Source organism: Peromyscus maniculatus, chromosome 21 (genome assembly GCF_049852395.1).
Source record: "Peromyscus maniculatus bairdii isolate BWxNUB_F1_BW_parent chromosome 21, HU_Pman_BW_mat_3.1, whole genome shotgun sequence".
NCBI classification, from domain to species: Eukaryota; Metazoa; Chordata; class Mammalia; order Rodentia; family Cricetidae; genus Peromyscus; species Peromyscus maniculatus.
In genome coordinates, this window is record NC_134872.1 from 4,848,324 (window position 1) to 4,870,014 (window position 21,691).

A 21,691-nucleotide genomic window follows, 5' to 3' on the forward strand; every position below is an offset into this window, starting at 1 on the left:
AGGAGACTGCTGAGTGGAGCTGCTGGGAGCTGTGCAGGGAACTGCAGTGATGCAGCTGGGTGAGTGACATGCACACTGGGGTGGGCAGCTCAGTGATTATACCCGACTACCCAGGCTCCTGTGAGTGACCAGTGTGCTCAGTGTTCACCGAGCTGTCCCTGGATGGATGTTTTCCTTGGTCAGCTGTCACTGTCTCCATCTGGGGTGGAGGAAATCCACTCCTCAAGCAGGGGACACAGCAGTGTCCCTTGTGATCAGCTCACAGAGTCTTTTCCAGATGTGAGATGAAGTCCTGTTTCTAAGACACACTAGGAAGTGATACAGAGTTGCTGGTCTCCTGGAGCAGGTGCTGTGGTGGGAAGATGCCTGTGATACAGTGTAAAGGAATCAACAAGGATAGGTTGTCTCTGGGTGGAGAGCAGAATGGAAGGTGTCCAGAGTACAGGGGAGATGAACAGAGCAAAGAGCTAGTTTATAGATTTTTTTTTTTAGTGTGACATACTGGCACATACTTTATTTCTAGCACTTTGAAGGTAGAGGAAGGTGAATCTCTGTGAGTTCAAGTCTAGCCTCGTCTACTTAGTGACACCATCTCAAATTTTATTTTTTTAATTATGTTTGTATTAATTACTTTTCTGTTGCTATGATAAATCACCACGACCAAAGCAACATTTAGAAGGGTTTCATTGGGCTGTAGCTCCAATGGATAAGAGTGCATCACGGCAGACAATCAAGGCCAGAGCTGCAGGCATGGCATGGGAGCAGGAAGCTGAAACCTCACATCTTCAGTTGCAAACAGGAAGCAGAGACAGCAACATGGAGGCAGATGGTTTGACTCTCCCAGCCCCTCCTCCCCAGTAACACACTTTCTCCAGCAAGTCACAGCTCTTAAACCTCCACCTCCCCAAACAGCACTGTGGTGTTATTGTGCTCCTCAAAATATTGTGCACTCTAATAAACTTATCTGGGGTCAGAGAACAGAACAGCCACTAAATATAGAGGCCAGAAAATAGTGGCACACACGCCTTTAATCCTAGCCTTCCAAAGGCAGAGATCAACCTGGATCTCTGTGAGTTCAAGGCCACACTGGAAATAGCTAGGCATGGTAACTTATAGAAATATGATTAGAACTAAAGATTCTGTTCTAAATGTATTTTATTAATTTTTGTCAAAAGATATATAAGACTTTGGAGATATATAAATGACACATTTCAGATTTCATTCTCTGGCTATCCTGATGCTTTGTTGAAGCTCCAAGGATTCATAATTTTGCTCTGATAAAGTTCACCACTGTTATATTGCTAACATGTCTAAGATTTTGTCTATTAAGAAGGTACTTATAAGCTTCAGGAGATCACACCGGCGGCGGTGGTGGCGTGAGGTCAACATTTCCCAACACCCACAAGCCAAGAAGGGCTGGGAGGAATACAACCTGATTGCAGTTTATATCGCCCACTTACAAACTTTCTTTTTCTTCTCTGGGGGTGGGGTCAGACTGCCCACAATTCCAAAATTTATTGGAGGGAGGAAAGCGTAGGATGCCCCTATTCTGACTGCACAATTCATGATGCCATTTCTCCTGCTAAGGGACAGGTAACTGGGAGAGAATGGAATGGCCCAAGCCAAAATGCTGTCTTCTTGCCCCTTGTGGCTGGAATTTCCCTCACCACCTCCCTGGTCTCTGCAGGCTTGGCAGGAGGAGCCCTGGGTCACTCCCTCATAACAACAGCTCTCCTATCTAAACAACTTCAGGTAGCAATTGGGGTTCTGCAGCACCCCTGTCCTCCCCCCAATAGAGGCAGCTAACCTCCCTTGCACAGGTTGTCCTACAAAACCGACGGGCCTTGGACCTGCTTACAGCAGAAAAGGGTGGGATGTAGATGTAACCAACGTCTTATTAAATAAGAAACACAGAACCAATGTAAAAGAGAAAACCGAGAGGTCAGAGCTCAGAGCTAAAATCCTACCCTTCCTCCTGCGGTGCTCCTAGCTTCCTGAAAGAGACCTACTTCCTGTGTGTCTGTCTTTAGATAGTCTTTCTGTTCTGCGTTCTCATTGGTTGTAAACTCAAACACATGACTGCCTCGTCACTGACTGTAAGTACAGCCCTCCAGGTCTTAAAGGCATATGTCTCCAATGCTGGCTGAACACACAGAGATCTATGGGATTAAAGGCATACACCACACCCGCCACATTCTTTCTATGGCTCTAATAGCTCTGACCCCCAGGCAACTTTATTTATCAACATACAATTAAAATCACATTTCAGTACAAATAGAATACGACCATAGTGCGACATGCCTTTTTCTGAGGGAAGAGTGTTGTTCTTATATTAACGAGTCTGGAATGGTAGAAACCCAGATAAGTAAGCTACATAAACTTAGCCTAGAGCTACATAAGCAGTGATTCTCTGCCACAGCAGATGACTGGTGGAGATCATCCATGTTCTCCCTTTTGATTCCTCTCACAGGACCAAGGTCAGCATTTTGTTATTGGTAACTTTGGGTCCTTTTGTAATTGGCAGGATAACCCAATTCATCAAAAAACAAATAGACTCCCTGGCATCCAAACCTATACAGGTCCATTATCGTCAGCTTGATCTTGCCAATCAAGGCCACTCAGAGCCTTTCAGCGATGACTGTCCTTTGGAAACTGGATGAAAACCCAGAAACATGCAAGCTTGCCCCACTTGGGAAGAGCTTGGGTACCAAGAAAGGTGCGAGGCCAATGGCACTGCAGGGGGAGGACCAAGCTTTCTGCCTCTGGGCCCCCCGAGGAATATCCCTGATTGCATAGGGGTTGGTGTCTAAGGATGAATACATCCAGGGCCCCTCCTCCAGCAAAAGACACCTATAATAAACCGGGAGGATCAGGGCAATGTTTCCCCTCCTTGGTTAACGCCCATCGCCACCAGGCAAATTTGTAGCGCCACCTTGGACCTTCATAAATAATTAAAAGGGAGGAGATGACGGGAGCCATAAGCCTAAGCGACCCTTGACACACATGCTGCCATATTTGGGCTTCTCTCCTCTTTTCTTAGATCTAGGCCTTGCTTAAGTCTCCAGAGCACCAGAACCTCTTCCCACAGACACCAGAACCTCTTCTCAGACATCAGGTGAATGAGCTGCAGCTAAGCAATTAGGCAGTTAGACAAGGGTAGATAGATAACCTTCAGAGCAACATTTCCTGCTGGCCGAACAGCCCATAACTAAGTCCCTTCCTGCTTGCAACCCCCTCTGCCTACCTATATATGCCTTGAGAGTAAAATAAAATTTTGGGGCTTGATCAGACGTCCTGTCTTGCTCTCATTCTTTGTGTCTCTTGTCCCTTTCATTCGCCGGCCCTCCCTTTAGGTCCCCGTTGAAGACCCCGCTGGCCGGGGCAACCCAAGGCAATGCTGCTACTCATCAGGGCAGGAAACGCCTTTTCTAATGTCAGGGTGGCCGGCTCTCCTGTGAGCCAAGTCCAGGAATGCAGAGAACCTTCAAATGCAAAAGTCCAAACCCACTGGTCTCCAAGGGGACCATCGAGGCGGCTCAGGGGGTGAAGGGGCTTGTCCCCAAGCTTCATGACCTGAGCTCGATCCAGGGAAGCCACATGAAGGGAAGAACCAACTCCCAGAAGCTATCCTCTGAGCCTCACACAGGCATCATGACACACCCATCCCCTCACAGAAATAGGAAATCAAAGTAACGAAAATCAAAAGAGGAAACAAGATTTCCTGTTGAAGAACACAGAAACACAAGTGTATACATTATGTCCAGTTTTCCTCCAGACTTCCAGTGGGTGAATTTGCCTGTGTCCAAAACCCACACTGTGAGGAGAAACCGTCAGTACTTAAAGTTAAGCCATACAAAGATAATCAAGGAAAATGTTAAACTATTTTAGGTGTTTATAGTACTACTGTGTGTGTGTGATGTGCAAATGAGGGAATGCACCAGCCGTGTGCGTGCGTGCGTGCGTGCGTGCGTGTGTGTGTGTGTGTGTGTGTGTGTGTGTGTGTGTGTTTTTGTGTGTGTGTGTGTGTAGTCAGAAGAGAACTTGGGGAAGCCAGTTCTCTCTTCCCACTGTGGGTTCTCGGGACTGAACTCACGTGGTCAGACGTGGTGGCAAACACTTGTACCCACGGAGTCATCTCTCCTGCCCATCCAGTGTGCCACCACCCTAGTTTTGGAGGTGTTGAGGAATTGAACCCAGGGCCTGGAGTGTACAAGGTGGGAACTCTATTCACTGAGCCACATTCCCAATATATGGGGGGAACATCTCAAAGGACAAGGTTTTCTGGTTATTTCAAAAACTAGCACTAAAGCTTTGGGATAAAGATATAATCAGAGGCCACAAATTAAAACATGGACATGGGTAGAGTATAAGAAGCACTTTGTCAACACACCCAGTTGAGCTGGGGACCTTCCAGGAGAACCTGTCCACCTGGAAAGTTCCATGTGTGAGTTGTGTTCACATTGTGTTGGTGCTGGAGGACACCAGACCTTCCTGTAGAGTGCTCACAGTGGGGACAGACTCCTTCTCTTTGATCAGTGTGTACATGGCTTGGACTCTGACCCTGAGATCACACAGCTTCTCCTTTCAAACTCTCTCTGCAGGGGGTCGGGGGTGTTGGTGGCTCAGACCCTGAGTGAGGCCCTGAGCTTCAGAAAAAAGAACCACAGAAAACTCAGAATGAAAATGAAGATGATGTCACTTCCAAGGATAAGTATGTGGTGGTATTGTGTCACCAAAATATTGTGTACCTTAATAAACTTATCTGGGGTTAGAGAACAGACAGCCACTAGATACAAAGGCTAGAAAATGGTGGCACTCACACCTTTAATCCTAGCATTCCAGAGATAGAAATCCCTCTGGATCTCTGTGAGTTCAAGGCCACATTGGAAATAGCCAGGCATGGTGACACACACCTTTAATCCCAGAAAGCCAGCCTTTAATCCCAGGGAGTGGTGGTAGAAAGTAGAAAGATATATAAGGCGTGAGGACCAGAAACTAGAGGCTTTTAGCTGGTTAAACATGTGGCTGGTTAAGCATTCAGGCTTTTAAGCAGCAGTTCAGCTGAGAGCCATTGGGATGAGGACACAGAAGCTTCTAGTTGGAGGAAACAGGACCAGCAGAGGAACTGGCAAGGTGAGATAGCTGTGGCTTGTTCTGTCTCTCTGATCTACCAGCATGGACCCCAATAACTCGCCTCGGGTTTGATTTTATTAATAAGAACTTTTAAGAATCCTGCTACAGGAGATTGCTCATGGATAAAGAGAGCTCACTGCTCCTCCAGAGGACCTGGGTTAGGTTCTCAGCTCACACCCTCCTGTAAGAAGGGAAAATGCCGCCCTCTTCTGGCTTCCTGGGGCACTGCATTCACATTGTTCATGGACATACATGCTGGCAAAACTCCCATACACATAGAAATAAATTTTTTTAAAAGAAAGAAAAATAAATGGAGGGAAATGAGATTTCTCTAAAGACAGACCTCCCTGAAGAGTACTGGGGGTCGTTACAGCACGAAGGGTCACCCCCAAGCGCCTCCTACGCGACTCCAGGGTCCCCTGCACTAGATGTTCACACTGGTCCTGGAGATAAGCAAGGGAAGGGGAAATTGACACAACCCCCCCTGCAGAGTGGCCCCAGACCTGCTGACCTGTGTGCCTGTTTTCTTAATCTTGCAGTAGCCCAGGTTGACCTTGAATTCTTGATCTTTCTGTCTTGTCTCAGCATGCCAGGTGCCAGAATCGTGTGTGTGTGTGTGTGTGTGTGTGTGTGTGTGTGTGTGTGTGTGTGTGTGTGTGTGAGAGAGAGAGAGAGAGAGAGAGAGAGAGAGAGAGAGAGAGAGAGAGAGAGAGAGAGAGAGAGAGAGAGATTCTCCACAACTGGTGACTGTGATGTTGAGTAATGCTCTGGGGAGGAGCTTGAGGAGAAATCTTCCTCTGTAGTTGAGTTTCAGCCGGGAGATCACAAGGACTCGAGCAAACCGCAAAACAGAGTATTCGGGGCTGAAGGGAAAGTCCCTCTCTGCTTAGGGATAAAGGGGCATGGGCGACAGCCCCCTGCATCCCCATCATCAGGGCTCACAGGGGCTCAGGTGGGCAGGAACCTGGACCAGCTCCCATCCTGGGTCCTGCTGCCCCCTGACGGCCATTGGTGGAATCGCGGCTTCCGAGGGTCCCGAGACCCACAGGGCAAAGTTAAATGTCCCATCAGACTGCAGGCTGCAGAGTCCCCAACTGCTGGCGGGTTCAGGAGCCTCCCAGGCTGTCTGGACCACACTGAAGAACAGGCTGTCCTCTCACAGCCCCTCACATCACAGCGTTAGCTTCCTTCTCTTTCGTTGTTGACGGGGCCCGGGATTTAACCCAGGCTTCCTGCATGTTGAGCGCGTCCTAACTGAACCACACTTCAGCCCACTAACTGAGTTTGATGTAACTCACCCAGAGAAAGGGTCCCCGGTTTCTTGTTGAACACCTTTTATCCCAGCCATCAGGAGACACAGGCAGGAGCATCTCTGAGTTCCTGATCCACACAGCAAGTTCCAGGACAGCCAGGGCTATAAGGAGAGACCAGAACACAGGGGTCCCCAAGACTGACACCTGGGGAGGGGCTGGAGTAGGTGGTAAGGTGTGGTGAGAAAGGACCATGAAGGACTCCAGGGCCGGGTCTGGGGTGAGCTTGTATCCCCCGCGCCCCCTACCCTCACTCCGCACAGCCTAGTACTGTGACGGGTAAGTCTCAAGGAACCTGGGAGCCAGAGAGAGACTGTAAACGCTGAAACTAGGCCCAAGGAAGGGGAAAATGGTGGAGGACAGGGCAAGGTCCATAAGGACAGCACTGACTCCGCCCACGAGACACGTGACCCAATCAAGAGTCTTCCTCCTTCCTTTCCCTTCTCTGGGCTCCAACATGCCAGACCCTTAGGTGTACTGGCTCACAGCCCCCACTGGCCAAGGACCTGAACGTGATGGGGTGGAGGACATGACGCTTTTTTCACCTGAAATTTCCCCCATTGTCTAAGGAACCTACAGACTGCTATCTGCCTGGCGAACTTCCTGCCACTGAACGACATTCCCCACCCCACCCACTTTTTTTTTTATTTCTAAAGATTTATTTATCTCATGTATATGGCGGTCTAGCTGCAATACACATTCATGCCAGAAGAGGACACCAGATCCCATTATACATGGCTGTGAGCCATCATGTGATGCTGGGAATTGAACTCAGGACCTCTGGAAGAGCAGCCAGTGCCCTTAACTGCTGAGCCATCTCTCCACCAGCACTTTTACTTTTAAGACCTGGTCCAGGATGGCCTTGAACTGACTCTGGAACCCAAGCAGGTTTTCCATCCCATGCCTCAGTCTCCCAATTAGCTGGGATTACAGGTCTACAAACCATACTGGCTTTTAAGGCTTGGTCAGGGTTGTGGATGGTGGTGACTCACGCCTTTAGTCCAAGCACTTGGGAGGCAGAGGCACGTGAACTCTGTGAGTTCCAGGCCAGCCTGGCCTACAGAGTGAGTTCCAGGACAGCCAGGGCTGCACAGAGAAACCCTGTCTTGAAAACCCCCAAAAGACTTGGTCAAGGATGTTCCTTCACTCTAGAGCAGTGGTTCTCAACCTGTGGGTCACGAACCTTAGGGGGCTGAAAGACCTTTTATAGGGGTTGCTGAAGACCATCAGAAAACACAGATATTTACCTTAGGGTTCATAACAGTAGCAAAAGTAATTATGACATAGCAATGAAAATAATGTTGAGGTTGGGGTCACCACAACGTGAGGAAATGTATCAAAGGGTGGCAGCATCAGGAAGGTTGAGAAGCTCTGTTCTGCAGTTCACTGGGCACATCAGCAGGGCAGCAGGAAGGGCCACATGGAAAAGACAAGATGTATGCTCTGGAGCCAGGTCCACCCCGGCCCCATATGGGTGCAGGGGTGCAGGCCCTCCCCTCAGAGGAGCCGTGACAGCCACTTAGGGGCTCAGACAGACAATCCCAGATGTGTGGACTTTCCCACGGTAGCCTCAGGACAGGGCCCAAAGCTGTCCATGTCCCCAGGCCTTGTGACATGTGCCACCTTCCTGGAGAGCTACAGAGCAGTCCCTCCTAAGCAAACCAGCCACCCTGGGTCAGAAACAGTGAAGGACCGAGGTTACCACCCCGCCTTCTTCCTCATGCCCCCCAGGCTGGGAACCGGAGAGGTCTACAGGAAAAAAAATGATGGAGAACTTGAAGGCGTCAGGACAAAGGAGGGGACGCTGTCACAGTACATTAAGTGCTTATTATTGCCTACAGACAGACAGACAGACAGCCTGGACCCCCAGCCAGGAGGTGATGGGTTAGTGTTCAAGTGAAGACCGCAGACGACCAAGCTACAAGAGAGGGAAGGCCGCCTCCACTGCCCTGTCCTAAGATTGAGAGTCGATCAGACTGAGGTGTGGGAGCTTTCACAGGTGTGAACACACAGGGGAGGAGGTGACAGGGACAGGAATGATAACGTCCCCTCCACGTCCAGGGAGGAGCAGACTTGCCCACACTCTGCTGAGGCAGAATCCTGCAATGGAGGCGGTGAGGAGTGTGGGAGCCTGAGAGACAACAGGAAGGGGAAGGGGACCCAGGGGACGGAGTGTGACATGCACAGCCGTGGGAGCCCTCAGGTCCCAGTGTCAGTGTGTGACATTCAGAGCCCATGGGAGCCGCCACCCCGGGGACCCAGTCAGAAGTTGGGCTTGTGTTTCTTGAGCTCCACCATGAGGTGATGAATGTTGATGAGCTCCGCCCTGGCCGGCAGCGCCCGGAGCTGCGGCTGTGCCAGCACCCGGTGGAAGCGATGGTAGAGCTGGATCAGCTGGGTCAGCGCCCCCTGCACAGAGGGGAGTCGGGGGTCAGACAGACCGGGACAGGACGGTCAGAGCTTCACAGCTCAGACACAGCTGGTCGCTGACCTTCCCAGAGGAAAGAGTGAGAAAACACCCCAGAGGAGGACACGGGCAAAGGGCTGGGGTGGCAGGCACCTGGATGATGCTGGTTCCATTTCGGAAGTTGGTGAAACTCCGCATGACATCCTGACTCAGAGACTCCACGGAGGCCTTCCAGGAACTCCCAAAGCCCCGGATCAGCTGAGTGACCCGGGCTGCCACAGGAGGACAGAGAGTGTCAGAGAGAGACCAGGCCTGGGGACAATCCACCACGGCAAGGTCTGCCCGGGGCACAGCCATGCTCACCATCAAGCCGGGCTTCCCTGCTACCCCCCAGCCAGGTCTTCCCTGCTGTGCCACCTGTAAGCTGCCACCTCACTGTCCTTTCCAGTCACCTCCCCACGGTCCCTGACAACAGCCTCATACCTTCTTCCCCTCGAAGTCGGTCGGCCTGTCCTCGCTCAATCAAACCTTCAGCCTCCTTCACAAAGGCCACCAGACCCCCGAAGGGGGGAGACAGCAGCTCTTCAATGAATTCCTACAGAGACATGCCAGTGGGAACAGAGTCAGGAGTCCAGGGGACAAAGGACCCCAGCCTGGAGTGGGACGACTAGGAGGTAACGCTCTACAGAGCAGCCGGCCTCCGTGAGCTTCCACTTTTAGGTGGTGGTCTCACAAGGTGTAGAGGAAGACCCAAGGATTGTCTCTTCCAAAACCAAGAGCCGATGAGCTGGCTCAGGGGGAAGAGCTGGCCACTGGTCCCCAGAACACACAGTGGAGAAGCAAGAGAGGAGCCCAGTCCTGAAGTTGTCCTGACTCCATGTGCTTCAAGACATGTGCTGCACACGTGCTCACACATACATGTAGACACACACATGGACACACATACATACAGACACACACACACACATACACACACACACACACATAGACACATAGACACACACACACACACACTAATAATCCCCTGCAGAGCAGAACTGGTTGTTTTGACATGTGCACACACATACATACACAGTTATAGTTTTATTTTGCTGTTAAGTTATTAACATCATAGAAAAATTAAGTGAACCAGACGAGCAACAAGGCAGTGAGTCGTAATGGCAGCACACTGAGGTCAGCCCAGCAGCACCAGGCCTCCCTCCACGCCCAGGCCCTACCTGTGTGCGAGCATTGAGCAGCTGCTGGAAGCTCTCCACCTCCTTGCTGTCCTCAGCTGCCCGCTCCTGAGGAAGACACAGGGAGGAGGAACTTGGGAGCTGCCTCAGGCCAGCACCCCCACCCCCATCCAGTCAGGCCACCCTGAGGACACTGCCAGAATCAGGGCTCAGGCACTGAACTGTGAGGCTGACAGCCCTGGGGACCCCCGGGGGAGCAGCCTTACCATCAGCACACCCAGCATCATGTCGTAGTTGTTGATCAGAAACACAAGCTGCTCCTTCCTGGAGGAGAACTCTGCAGCCACTCGAAGGACAAAATTCTCCACCTCCACCTGCACAAGCCACACAGAGGCTGGAAGGAGAAAGCCAGATCACAGGCCCCGCCCCCTGAGGGAAGTCTGTCCTGCCAGCCCCACCTGTAACTGTCCCAGCAGCTGCAGGGTGCGCTCATTGGGGATGGTCTGGTTGATGCTCACAAGCGCAGAGGAGAACTCAGCATAGCGGCGTGTGATCTAGGAGCAGGTGGGAAGACTCCCATCAGCCTGCCTGGCAGACACAACCTCCCAGCTGCCTCTGCAACTCCTGTCCCCAGTCCCTCCTCCTGCAGTGACCCCACCACTGAGGGTGACCACCCCAACACTGAGTGTGGCCACAAGATCCCCTTGTGACCCTCACCAGCCCTCACATAGTGGGGCCGAGTGTCCAGGCCCCCAAGGCGCTGGGGGTCGGTGCTGCGGACACTCTGGACATTCATCTCCAGGATCAGCTCAAAGCGAGGCCACAGCAAGGCAAGCACCTGCTCCCAGTACCTGCGGGCTTAATCAGAATCACAGGTCAGCTGGCTGGGGTGCTGGCAGGCCGGGGGAGTGCAGCGCTTCAGGGGAATGGTGTGTTCGTGTGTGCGTGTGTGTGTGTGTGTGTGTGTGTGTGTGTGTGTGTGTGTGTGCGCGCGTGTGCGTGTGTGTGTGTGTGTGTGTGTGTGTGCCTGTGTGGCCGATGCTGCCTCTGGGACACACACAGGAGGGGGAAGGATATCAGGTGAGGAAGAGTCAGGGTCAGGATGGAGTTGTCTGTGTAAGATAAAAGGCTAGAGCTTGGCCGGGCGGTGGTGGTGCATGCTTTAATCCCAGCACTCAGAAGGCAGAGCCAGGCGGATCTCTGTGAGTTCAAGGCCAGCCTGGTCTACAGAGCAAGATCTAGGCACCAAAACTATACAAAGAAACCCTGTCTCGGGGGGGAAAAAAAAAGCTGAAGCCTTTAGGCACCCAGGCCCAGGGCTCAGTGACCTGTCCAGGGCAGGGACATCCCTCTTGGCTGCGATGTTGCGGAATCGGAGAACGATGTGGATACAGAGGAAAACAGCAATGGCGTCGTAGCAGTCGGCCAGGTAGGACTCCAGGTGTTTCTGTGGGACAGCAACAGACAGGCAATGGAATGTCAGTTTGCTGTTCGGGTGGCTGTGAGCAAGCGGATGGACATTTCTACGGGACAAGGCCCTGGCTAGGGAGACCCCTCCTTCCCTGTCCACAGGCCCCTCCAGGGGCCCTGACTTGCTCACAGGCCTCCACTCTGTAAGTTCCTCACAGCAGAAGCCAGGGCTGAGCTTGGGATGGAGGCAAAGGGCCAGGATTTAGAGGTGTTGCTCTCTGCTGTGGAAAAGCAGAGGAAGTAACAGGATCCCCGAGTTCTGAGGGTTCCCTGGGGGGTCATGTTGTAAGATAAAAGGTTTACACTCTGTAGAACAGGACACCCCTGATTTCAATACTGCCACTTGTGACCCCATTGGCTGTGGATGAGCCCTGAGAATGGAGGGTAAAAGACAGAATCCGGGGCTTACCAGAGTCATGGCGAGTGTGCGGCCCATGACAGCATGGAACAGGTCATGAGCAGCTGGGCCAGATACGACAAAGAATTCACAGATGAAAAGATATTCACGGCAGGAATTGTCGAGGAGGGCATAGTGCTGACTGCGGAAGAGAGCCTCGAACGGATACTATGGGGCAGAGAGAAGGGTGGGGTCGGACGCTGCCCCGTGGATGTGGGGTCTCAGCACATCTCAGGATACGAGAGCTCAGAAGACCCCACACACCTGACCTCCAGGCTGGGAGGAGCGCCCAGAACAGGCACTGAAGAGGGGCACAGGACACAGGAACGCCCTCCCTCCGGCTGCTGCTGCCCCCACATCCTCTTCAACCCGACAGTCACCCCATGAGCAGTCTCCCTCTGTGTGCCTCAGTGCATGGCTCCTAGCCCCCCACATCACAGCAGGCCAGGGGCCCACAAAGTCCCCACCTGAGGGGATTCAACCCCGACCACAGAGGGGTAGGCTCATCATACCCTCTGCTCTCCACGCTGGGCAGTGTGGGGCACCAGGATGGGGGCCTCGAGTTCGGTGGGGGAGATGACAGCACCCCGGGTCCCCAGGGTGAAGATGGTGTTCCTGCTTCGGAGGGACGGCTTCGAGAAGAATCGTGACCAGGTCAGAGTCAGGGAAATCACCGAGACCGACCACACCAGGCCCACGGAGCCAAGACCTGAGGACCCCAGAAGCTAACTATGACCTGGACACCCCTTTCCAGAACCAGGGCCTTGCCTCATCTGACCTGTAATGGGCGTCAGGGAGTCTACAACCCTCTGGGAGGGGAAGATCTGGCTCTCACATCCTCAAAGGTTCCACCCCACACAGAGGGTGAAAAGCAGAACCCTTTGTCTGGGACCAGGCACCCCGCCTGTGAGCTTAGCCTGAGGTTCCTTGATCCAGGACATCTTCCTTCCTTCCTTCCTTCCTTCCTTCCTTCCTTCCTTCCTTCCTTCCTTCCTTCCTTCCTTCCTTCCTTCCTCTTTCTCTCTCTCTCTCTTTCATTCTTCCTTTTTTTTTTTTTTTTTTTTTTTGGTTTTTCGAGACAGGGCTTCTCTGTGTAGTTTTGATGTCTGTCCTGGATCTCGCTCTGTAGACCAGGCTGGCCTCGAACTCACAGAGATCCACCTGTACCTGCCTCCCAGGTGCTGGGATTAAATGTGTGAGCCCCCACTGCCCAGCTGATCCAGGATATCTTTCTTTGCTGTGTCTTCCACACCCATTAGATCGTCTTTCTCGGCAACTTCTTCGTACTAGAGAAAATAACAGAGAGCTGAACCATGGCCCCTCACCACCAGCGGGTGGGGAGCTCCATCCCTCCTCCAAGCCACTATTAGGGGCACCTCTCCCTGCCTGGCTCACCTGCACTTTCATGAGCCGCCCCAGGTAGGAGCGGAAATAAGACAGGTAGATCTTGCTCAGCGTCTCCACGTATTCATCCCTGATCTCCTTGGCTGTTGCTCGCTCGTTGCCCAACAGGAACTGATAGAAAAACCTGGAAAGGCCAGAGTGAGTCAGACCCCTGGACGTCCATGCTGGCTGCTGAGAAGTTCACAATCCACCCTGCACCTGTCCCGGGGTGGAGACCTGTACTTCAGCAGGGCTGTCTGGGGGATCTGATAGTTGGTCATGGGCTTTCTGAACGAATAAATCTTCTGGAGGATGAACTCGCGGATCTTTGTCACTGCCTAGATGTGGGGGACAAACAGGCCATGAAGTTGCGGGCTTTTACCCTGTGGAGAAAGTTAGGAGATGACAGACATGAAGGTAAAGGTAATGGAGACAATACTTTGGTTGTTTTATGTTTTGTTGGTTGAGTCAGGGTCTGAGTAGCCCTGGCTGGTCTGGAACTCAGCCTGTAGTTCACTCTGTAGAACTCACAGAGGTCCCCCTGCCTCTGCCTCCCGAGTGCAGGGTAAAATCGCTTACCACCAGGCCCTGCCTTATGTTTTCAGGATGTTTTTCTTTTAAGTATGGAATGCTTTATGAATTTTCATGTCACCCCTTACACAGAGGCCATGCTAATCTTCTCTGTACTGTTCTAATTTTAGTTTCTATGCTGTTGGTTTTTGAGACAGGGTCTCATGTATCTCAGGATGGCCCAAACTCCCTTCATAGCAGAGAACGACTCTGAAATTTCCGATCTTCCCTCTGTCACTTCCTGAGTGCTGGGACAGCAGACAAGGGCCATCACGCCAATGTCTGCAGGGCTGGGGAGGGAACCCAGGGCTCTGTGAACGCTAAGCAAACACTCTACCGACTGAGGCACATCTCTAGCCTCCTTAGATTTTCAGGGGAATGAGAGGGCCAACATGCACCGCCCAGAGGGAAGCAGTGGGGGTCATGGGAAGTGACCCTAGGGGTCTACTCCCCACCTTGACCCGGAGCCGGTCCAGCACGCCTCTGACATCCGCACAGGCAGCTGTGCCTCTGGCCTCCTGCTCCCTGACTGCAGCTGCCTTGGCGTCCAGCTCCTGCAGCTGCTCCAGGAATCTGGCCTCTGTCACTGGAGCTTCCAGAATTGCTCTGAGGAGCAGGGAGGACAGGGTGATCAGAAGGGACCCTCAACAGTCCTGAAACACCCGAACCACACCCCTCACAGCTCATGTCTTTCCTACCTTTCTCCATGATCTCATACCCTCATTATATGCACCAAGTTTTCATCTCCTGAGTCCCGCCCCCCACAGGTCCCCACTACACACCTGACCTTGGATCACTTCTAACCTATATCCTATCCTGTGGTGGCCAAAGCGGGTTAGGAGTTATTAACCCATCCGTTAATTTCTAGAATGCACTTCTTTTTTTTAAATAAAATCCCACTCTGCAGCCCAAGCTGGTGACTTGCAGCAATCCTCCTGTCTGGACCTCCCGAGCCTGAGATTACAGGCATGAGCCAGCACACCTGGTTTCTAGACTGCACCTGACAAACCTCAGCCTAGACCCGTGTTATAAACTGGGTAGGTAACCCAGCCCAACCACCTGCTCTGGACAGTATGACCCTCCCAGCTAGCAACTCACGTGACCAGAGTGGAGGGCACCACTAGCCCATCTACAAGTTCCCCAAGTCTCCCCCGAACTGCCTGTCGGTTACGAAGTCGGATGTTCATGGCTCCTGACTGCTCCTGCAGGGTCCGGATCTCAGAGCTGATGGAGCTGAGGTCACTCTGAAAAGCTCCCAACATCTGCTCCATGCGCTACAGGGAGGGCAGAAAACACTGTGGGCATGCACAGGGTTGACGGGGACAAGTGTGCCACCAAGTGTCTGGGTGAATACCCCAGTCAACAGCCCAGGAGGGTGGGAGATCTTCATTGCCCAAGGGACACAAACTACTAACAACAACAAAACCAGGAGCAGAGGGCATGACGGGTCCGAGCTTGTCAGGGACCACAGCCGAGGGCCACTGACCTCCAGGACAGCATCGCAGGCTGTGATCTGATTGTGCAGAGACGCTATGTTCTCACTCTCTTGGATGTCTGACCCACAAAAGTCAAGGGCTTCACGGTGAACAAGGAGCTCTGCAGACCAGCAGCACCTCCTCCTGAATTCTCCCCAAAGTGACAGAAACCCGAGAGATGACATTCCATTCAGCTACCTGCATCACACCTCCCCGAACCCCATGTGGCTCCCCTCTGCTGGAGGATACAGTCCCGGATCGATTTCTGCTCAATCTGCTGCAGCTCCAGCTCCACCTGCTTCGAATAGTGTCGCAGATCCACACCCTGGGGAAATGACCATGAGAAGTCAGGACGAAGTCACAGGCAGGCCAGAGGGGACACCAAGATGACATTCCAGGGGAAGGTGGGGGCAGATGGGCATAGGGAGAGCCTCACCGTTCTAAGAGCCTCCTTCACCAGTTCATCCTCCAGATTTGCCTGGATGTGAACTGGAAAGAGACATTTATCACGAGGGTCCAGCACCTGCCGCCGCCTCCCCTCTCCCTGCCCCTGCCCGCACTGGGTACCTGCACACCAATTTCCCCTTCCCTCCCAGCCCCCATCCGCTGCAGTTGTAAGAACAGTCACTGTGACTTTCCTCTGTTTCTGTTCCTCACAGTCTAGTCAACCACAGACCAAAAATATCAAATGGAAATTCCAAAATGTGATCCTTAAGCTTTACAGTCCATGGCATTCTGAAAAGCTGAAGGACCTCTTGCCTGCCTTGGATGTTCGTTATCTCTGCTGGATGATCCTATGGTGTGTGTGGTGCCAGCCTGTCAATCACTCACTAGCTGTCTTAGTGATCAGACTATGTTCAAGAAACCTTGTTTTTACTTAATAATAGTCCCAAAGAGCAAAAATGGTGATGCAGCAATTTTATTAGTGTATTGCTATAATTATTCTCTTACTGTTCATTTCTTACTGTGCCTAACTTAGAAGTTAAACCTTCTCAATTCACAGATTAAAATCAACTTTAGCCGGGCGGTGGTGGCGCACATCTTTAATCCCAGCACTTGGGAGGCAGAGGCAGGGGGATCTCTTGAGTTCAAGGCCAGCCTGGTCTACAAAGTGAGTTCCAGGAAAGTCGAAAAGCTACACAGAGAAACCCTGTCTCAAAAAAAAAAAAAAAAAAAAAAAAAATTTATACTACATTAAAAATATTTGCAGGGGCTCTTGGGGGGCATCTACTGGGGGTCATATAATATATTCCTAAAGGATAAAGGGGCCTGGCTACTACTACCCAGGCCACCACTTACCATCCACCTCATCCAGGATGAATTCATCGGAGGTGATATCCAACTCCCCAAGTTGCAGGGGCTCTTGGAGTCCAGAGGCACCCCCCTGAAGAGGGACAGATTAGTGAATGTGAGATACAAAAAGAAACGCTGTTAACATAATACAACCAGATGTGCTGCAGGTGAGGTGGGGGCGCTTTTAGAGAGGTGCCATAGTGGGTCAAAGGTTCTGACATACTCCAATCTAATTTTTGGGCTAATGAGTAGAAAATACGTCATAAAAACCAAGCAATTTGTGAAGTCACTGGAAGTGTTCAAATGAGAAAAACTAGGATTAGCCGAACCTGCCTTTGAATTTAGGACCCAAGTCTTGTTATCTCGTGTGTTCTACACCACACCCTTAGGGAGTTCTAGATGCTAACACTGTCAGCTTGCATGCTCTTTATCTGTGTGTCAAGTGCACCCGTACACATTCGGCTAAATCCTAAGGACGACCTGTAAGGTAGGTCCTGATATAACGCCTCCCCTTTATAGGTGTGGGAAATGAGGACGCGGAAAACACAACACAGCTTACAAGTGGCGGGGCTAGAAGGGGACCAAGGCAATCAGGTTCCAGAGCCCACGTCCTCACTTTTCTACACTATATTCTCTTTTCTACTTAAAAAAAAAAAAAAATCTAGTGTGAATAGGAAGCTGACATTGTGTCCGTGGGACTCGAGAATCAGCCACTCTGCTCGGTCAGCACCACCGGTAGCAGGAGGGGAGCCCTTGTGTCCGACTCGGCCTACGCCTTCCTGAGAAGAGAGAAGCCCCGACGACACTCCGGAGGACAAACGCCCCGTGCTCTCACCAGCGGGCCCTCCTCCTCCTCCATATCTGAGGCCCCGGCCCGCAACACCAGCTCCCGAGCAGCCGCCGCCATGGTCGCCGCGGCTGCCATTCCCCCGCAGCCTCACTTCCGTCAGCTGTCAGGTTCGGAGAGTCCGCTCCCCGAGGCAAAACCAAAAGTCCCAGGATGTCTTGTAGGGCGCTAAAAAAAAAACCGTTCCCAGATACTTGAGCAAAAATGATTGGCTCCGGTCTCCCCTGTGGGGCTTGGGTCACTTCGGTCGAGTGCCAAAGAGAAGGTGGACGCCGCACACCCAATCCTGCTCCGGAACCTTTGCGGCTCGCTCGCCCAGCACAGGAGGAGCCTTAGGACGGGAAAGACGACCGGACCGGAAGTTGTGATGCCCAACCCAGACGCTCAGAATTCGACTCCTCGCTAAGGGAAGAGCGGGGAAGAGAAGCGGTTTCCGGAAGCGCGCCCCCTGGATAGTCCCGCCTCTTCCTCCAGGACGGTATATAAGAGCGATGCGTCACTTCCGCCCCCTCTTCCACGGGAGGCCTGCACGCCGCCGACTGTGCCGCCGCCATGGTAAGAGCGGAGCCCGGCGCCGGGATCCGGCGACATCTGAGCCGGGGCGGGCGGAGCTCTCCGTCAGGGCTCCGAGGCCGCCGTGCGCCGCGGGCCTGCCGCTCTCCCCGGACCGATGGAGCGCGACCCCGGGCGGGGACGACCTAAGACGTGACTCTCCGGGGAGCGGGGGTGGGGGGGGCCCGAGCACGGGTCGGTCCCTGGCCAAAGTGGCCGGGCTTTGCGGCGCGGGGCCCCCCCGCTCCCCGGCTAGCGTCCCCCTCGTGGCGAGGGTTGCGTTTCCCCGCGCCTGGGCGTTTGGCGATGGTGGTGAGCCCCGGGGGGTTGAGTCCGAACCCGGCAGAGGCGGGGCTCCGAGCCCGCCGCGGTGTCCCCCAGCCTCAGCGCTCCTCCTGGCTGTTGCCGGTGTGTCTGATGGTTCCCCCCCCCCCCCCCCGTGTCCTTCCAGTCTCTAGTGATCCCTGAGAAGTTCCAGCACATTCTGCGAGTACTCAACACCAACATCGATGGGCGGCGGAAAATAGCCTTTGCCATCACTGCCATTAAGGTAAAAAGCGGTGTCGCCGGGCAGAGAATGCGCGGGGCGGGGGCTGGAAGTAACCAAGTCGCATGACTGACAGCCAATCCTGAGGGTGGTCCGAGGTCGGACCAAAGCCTCTCCCCTGGGGAAGTGGGGCGTGAGTGTGGCCCTGCCCCACGTCGCTAAGCATTCCCCTGATCAACAGTGTGTGTGTGTGTGTGTGTGTGTGTGTGTGTGTGTGTGTGTGTGTGTGTGTGTGTGTGTGTGTGTGTGTGTGTGTGTGTGTGTGTTCGTTCCCTGCGGCACACTGTAGCAGCAACCCATGGGCCGAATTTCTAGGAATTAACATCCGTTCGTGTCCGTCCGGGGCGGTCTGCAGACCAGATGCAAGTTGACTCTAGTTGAAATAGAACCAGCACGTGCCTTTGGTTTACTGCAAAAGGTCAGATGCTGAGCGGACGCTTGAGCTCTCTCTGCAGAGCTGAGAGCTTTCTTGGGACATTACTAACTTTTATCAACGTCAGTGATTTTGGAAATAGAGACATCTTGCCTGTCGGTATGTGTGGTTCTTGGAGGGCAAGGACTAGACCTGCCTAAGCCGTCTGCGTTCCCCCTGTGTGGTGTGTTCTCATGAGATGTCAGGGAATGGGTGGTGCTGAGGTGCGTGCTAAGTCGTTCTGAGAAATGGAAACTGGTGATGGTCTATAGAATCAAAGTAAGGAAGCCTGGTTAACTGAGGATATCAAATGGACACAAAGTTGCAGTAATTATTTTAAAATGTATGAACTCCCATTTTATATTTTTAATGTTTGCCTAATTTAAAATTTGACTTTTTTTTCTTCTGCACTTGGGAAACAGTGGTAATGGAGGTAGCTGATGGGGCAGGGTGAACGCAGTGTCTGGGGGGGTTGAAAGGCCTGGGGTGCTGCCTGTGACCTGCCTTTTCAAATGAGCATCTCGCTAATGTTCATTGGAAGATAATTACAGTACACTTGCAACCAGGCGGGGCACGAAGTGTGTGAAGATTCCTAAGAAATAAAGTTTGTAGGAGATTCGGGGAAGGATGATGAGGAATTTGAGGGAAAGGATTGCGGGGAGGGTCCTCCAGGGGTGTGATTAAGGTGTAGTGCAGGTTGGGCCAAGAAGGGTGAGGGACAGTGGAGATTCTGTGCCACGGTGCCTTGTTTTCTGAATTCTTTAAAGCTGCTCTGCTGCTGCTTGGCTAAGGTGACAGTTGGTGTTTGACTGTCTGGAAGCATGTAGGAAGGGGTTGGACAGACCTAGGAAGTGCTGGCTGTCCTTGCTCTAGGACCTAACACTGTCAGAATCCCTGTCCTTCCAAACTGTTGCAAATAGCTCAGGTCAACTCTTCGTGATATAAGGTCTCACTGAAGGCCTGACCACCACAACCAGCTTGGCATCAGACATCCACCTTCAGTACTTGCAGCCTTTAGAGGCTGGGGCAGGGATGTGTAGGTGTTTGCCTGCATGTCTCTGACTACACATATGTGCTGTGCCTGTGGAGCCCAAGATCCCCTAGAATTGGCATTTAGAGTTGTGAGTGCTGGGAATCCAGGTCCTTTTTTGGTTTTTCGAGACAGGCTTTCTCTGTAGCTTTGCGCCTTTCCTGGAATTCACTTGGTAGCTCAGGCTGGCCTGGAACTCACAGAGATCCGCCTGGCTCTGCCTCCCAAGTGCTGGGATTAAAGGCTTGCGCCACCACCGCCCAGCCGAATCCAGGTCCTCTTAAAAAATACTGAGCTGTCTCTGCAGCCCCTAGAACAACATTTTTTTTTCTCCATTCAATTCTGGAAGTTGAGATGGAGGCAGACTCAAACCCACTTAGGGCTCAAAGAACTCTTCCCTGTCTTACCATTTTAACACAGACATTCATGTGTGGCTGTCTACTACCCAGTTGTATTTAGGATGCGCCCTAATCACTTGTGACCTCGCCTTATATAATTTCTATGAGGGTCACCTTTTGGGCTGTAAGATGAGTGTAGGGGCATTTCATCCGTGGCACTGTTCATTGTCACCTTCGGTTTGGGGTTGGCTACTGGACATTGGCCTGGCTGTCAACTTATCCAGATGATTGTAACCTTTACAGATCAAACTGCTGTGGCTGCTTTCATGGCATTGAATTTCTGGTCCAGTGTGGCCTGAGTTCATTTCTGATTAGTGTCTGGAAGAGTGATCTGGGAATGACAGGATCCTGGATTCCCTATAGGTTCTGTCGTTATTGGTGGATTAGGGCAGGTAATTCAGGCTGAAAATCCAAACCTCATTCCCAAACTTTTCACCCCAGGGTGTGGGGCGGAGATATGCTCATGTGGTGTTGAGGAAAGCAGACATTGACCTCACCAAGAGGGCTGGAGAACTCACGGAGGACGAGGTGGAACGTGTGATCACCATCATGCAGAATCCACGACAGTACAAGATCCCAGACTGGTTCTTGAACAGACAGAAGGATGTGAAGGACGGGAAGTACAGCCAGGTGTGTGGATGGGTGCCTTCAGGGGGTGTCGGTTGAAATGGCACAGGCGTCTGAGGTAAAGCTGGCGTCTCTTTTTCCAGGTTCTGGCCAACGGTCTAGACAACAAGCTTCGGGAGGACCTGGAGCGTCTGAAAAAGATTAGAGCCCACAGGGGGCTGCGCCACTTTTGGGGGTGAGTGGAGTGGGGCTGGGGGGCTGCTTGGTGCCGCCTGTCTCCTGTCCTACTGGTGTGTGACCTGTGATTCTTTTCCTTCTGCAGCCTTCGTGTCCGAGGTCAGCACACCAAGACCACTGGCCGCCGGGGCCGTACTGTGGGTGTTTCCAAGAAGAAATGAGTCCCTGGGCCTTTGCTGTTAATAAATAGTTTATATGCCTGTGGCCTCGGTCTCTGTCTTCCATGTGGTGGGTGGCAGGGGTAGAGGGTGGGGCTCGGATCCCTGGTGGTTACTGACTGGAGGGGGTCCTGCAGCCAAGCCTTCGGTGTGGTTGAGTTAAAGTGGCCCTCCCAGCTGGGTGCTTTAATCCCGGCAGAGGCAGGTGGATCTCTGCGAGTTCGAGGCCAGCCTGGTCTACAGAGCAAGTTCCAGGAAAGGGGCAAAGTTACATAGAGAAACCCTGTCTTGAAAAACCAAGAAAGGAAGAAAAGGAAAATGTCCCTCCCA

The 21,691-nt window shown here is 52.5% G+C and overlaps 2 protein-coding genes and 1 non-coding gene across 4 annotated transcripts; 1 reads left to right on the forward strand and 2 right to left on the reverse strand.

Annotated features, from left to right (window-relative positions):
* Window positions 1–8,255: 8,255 nt before the first annotated feature.
* Window positions 8,256–17,751, reverse strand: Vps52 (VPS52 subunit of GARP complex). 2 transcript variants are annotated; one of them, XM_076557258.1, is made up of 20 exons: window positions 17,449–17,751; window positions 16,620–16,704; window positions 15,757–15,809; window positions 15,570–15,645; window positions 15,332–15,399; window positions 14,944–15,119; window positions 14,301–14,451; window positions 13,513–13,613; window positions 13,288–13,420; window positions 13,121–13,178; window positions 12,405–12,538; window positions 11,905–12,060; window positions 11,354–11,472; window positions 10,753–10,876; window positions 10,484–10,579; window positions 10,292–10,399; window positions 10,068–10,133; window positions 9,334–9,445; window positions 9,004–9,122; window positions 8,256–8,852 (listed from the first exon to the last, which is right to left on the reverse strand). In XM_076557258.1, exons 1-20 carry the CDS (start codon window positions 17,536–17,538, stop codon window positions 8,706–8,708), a joined length of 2,172 nt encoding a protein of 723 aa, XP_076413373.1. In that variant the 5' UTR covers window positions 17,539–17,751; the 3' UTR covers window positions 8,256–8,705. The 2 variants fall into 2 exon arrangements, with proteins under 2 accessions (XP_076413373.1, XP_076413374.1); XM_076557259.1 differs by lacking the exons at window positions 15,757–15,809; window positions 16,620–16,704; window positions 17,449–17,751 and having other exon boundaries at window positions 15,332–15,402; window positions 15,568–15,617.
* LOC143270053 (U6 spliceosomal RNA) lies at window positions 13,893–14,003 on the reverse strand. The gene has a single exon (XR_013046927.1). It is a non-coding gene; the product is annotated as a U6 spliceosomal RNA (small nuclear RNA).
* A 146-nt stretch (window positions 17,752–17,897) lies between the features above and the next one.
* Rps18 (ribosomal protein S18) lies at window positions 17,898–21,407 on the forward strand. The gene is made up of 5 exons (XM_006996565.4): window positions 17,898–18,015; window positions 18,464–18,562; window positions 20,841–21,029; window positions 21,110–21,201; window positions 21,289–21,407. Exons 1-5 carry the CDS (start codon window positions 18,013–18,015, stop codon window positions 21,362–21,364), a joined length of 459 nt encoding a protein of 152 aa, XP_006996627.1. The 5' UTR covers window positions 17,898–18,012; the 3' UTR covers window positions 21,365–21,407.
* The last annotated feature ends 284 nt before the right edge of the window (window positions 21,408–21,691 follow it).